Genomic DNA, 2,210 nt, shown 5'->3' on the forward strand with positions numbered 1-2,210 from the left:
CCCACACCCACACCCTCGGCCACGCCCACACCCTCGGACACGCCCACACCCTCGGACACACCCATGCCCACACCCTCGGACACGCCCACGCCCCTACCCTCGGCCACGCCCACACGGCTCACTCACCACAGTCCAGCTCTTCGGGGGTGATGGTGGCCACCGACCGGCCCTGGATGCGTCTGGGGTACTCGCAGGTGGCCGCGGCCTGCGCGTTCCCCGACCGGGCGTAGGCCTTCAGCAGGTCCGCCAGCCACAGGATCTCACAGTCGCAGTGCAGCGCGTTGGAGTCCAGCCGCCTGTGAGGAGGAGCAGTGAGTCCGGGCCCGCCCTGCACCCTCCGTGCAGGCCTGTCCTCAGGTCATCTCGCTGGGCCCTTCACCGTCCCCGAACGACACCACCTGGACTGCACCCAGGACGGGCTCTTCCTCTCTTGCTGTATAAATCCTGCATCTTCTGCAGCCAAGCGCTACTTCGTAAAGGGTTGTCTTTGTTTTCTTTTTGTTAATCCTCACCTATTTTTCCATTGATTTTTTTTAGAGCGTGGAAGGGAGAGGGCAAGACAGAGAGAGAAACCTCGATGTGAGAGAGACACATCAATTGGCTGCCTCTCGCACGCACCCCAACCGGGGCCAGAGCCTGCAACTGAGGCAGGTGCTGCGTGGTTCACCGAGGAGGATCTCAGGGGCCCAGAGCTCAGGTGTGGGGAGCGTGGGGTGACCTCACCATTCTGAGTCCACACTGCAGGCCCAGGCCCCCTGGGAGCCCTAGGCCTGTGATGTCACACTCCCACCCCCCACCACCTGTCTTTCCTAGGACACAGGCTCCACGGGAACCATGGGCAGAACTGATCCTCTGCCTGGACGGTCATTTCTCTGATGACCCCCATGGTGGGATGTACTGGCTCCCCAGGAGGAGACACAAAGGGTCCGGGGGTATGCAGGGTGGGGGTGAGATGCTGCCCAGCAGGCAGAGACCTCGAGCTTGGTCCCCCATGAGGACACCGCTCCCCTGTGCTTGGGCCCTCAGGTGGGGAGGCTGCAGGGATCGAGTGCATGGACATGGGGGGGCATGTGCCTGGCTCCCTCGGACCTGGCGGCCCCTCAGAATAGCAGGTCCTCTGTAGGTGGGACAGGCCAGGGGCAGCGCGGTGGACCAGCTGGTGAGGGACAAGGGATGGGAGCCTGTCAAGTCTGTGCCCCGCTCTGGTGTCTGGAGTGAGAACAGGCCTCAAAATCTAGGTTTTCGTAGATTGAGCCAAGTCGAGGAGCAAACAGGGCAGGGAGGAGAGGATGAAGGTCAAAGGACTGGCTCAGTCTGGACACAGCATATGCTTCACCCCGTGGACCGGCCCGCCCGCCTGGGCTGTCGGAACCCCTGGCCGGTTCTCCGCTTCTCTCCTATTTACTCTTCACTGTGCAGCACGCACCCCATCTCCCCCCGAGAATGTGTTGTACTTTGGCTGCTGACTGCTTTACCCTAAAGGAAAACATTAATAAATGGAGATGAAAGTCTGTCTCGTGTCTTCAGTGCGGTCCGCTGTACTGAATAACTAACTCATGACCGGAAACACGGCCTCCAAACCGAAAGCAAAAACACACGTCAGCTTTTCCCATCAGGACTGAGTCTATTATAAGAAATGACTCAGTACGAGAAAAATCACTTCAGAGGCTGAGAAACGGGGCAAGCAAACCGCAGTCCGCTTCACGTGTTTGTGGACGTGTCCACCTAACGGCAGGTATGGAGCCGGAGCAGGGCTCCCCACAGACGGACTTTACTTCCACAGGGGACATACGCACCATGAATTAAAATCCAGGCGAAGGCTTTGAAATGGCTTTTAAAACATCTTATCAGCCCACACAAGGAATAGCCAATTGCCACATGCCCTGGGCCTTCTAACGGGCGGAGTCTGTCCCCTCAGGAAGGTTCTGTCTCCTGAACTACATGCAGGCGACACACGTCTCACCACACCCAGGAGGAGGCCCGGGCATGGGGAGCGCAGAGGAGCCAGCACAACTTACAGTCTTTTCATGGATTCCAAGTGGTTAAATGTCCCCGGGACCAAATGCGCAATCCGGTTGTTGTGTAAAAACCTGTCGGGAGAGACAAGAACCTACTTTTAAAAATACGTCTTAGGTGTATAGGAAAGGTCACAAGCAGGCGAATAAATCTGCTTTTTAAATCACAGCGACTGCGTCTATTCAACGCTAACG

General features: G+C 57.9%; 1 protein-coding gene across 1 annotated transcript in view; it reads right to left on the reverse strand.

Moving 5' to 3' along the window:
* PXDN (peroxidasin) overlaps window positions 1-2,210 on the reverse strand; it is a 70,215-nt gene that overhangs the window by 41,607 nt on the left and 26,398 nt on the right. Inside the window, 1 exon segment of the mRNA XM_015561791.1 lies at window positions 130-296. Coding sequence (XP_015417277.1) covers window positions 130-296 — 167 coding nt within the window.

This window comes from Myotis davidii, unplaced genomic scaffold (genome assembly GCF_000327345.1).
Source record: "Myotis davidii unplaced genomic scaffold, ASM32734v1 scaffold1395, whole genome shotgun sequence".
Classification (NCBI taxonomy): Eukaryota; Metazoa; Chordata; class Mammalia; order Chiroptera; family Vespertilionidae; genus Myotis; species Myotis davidii.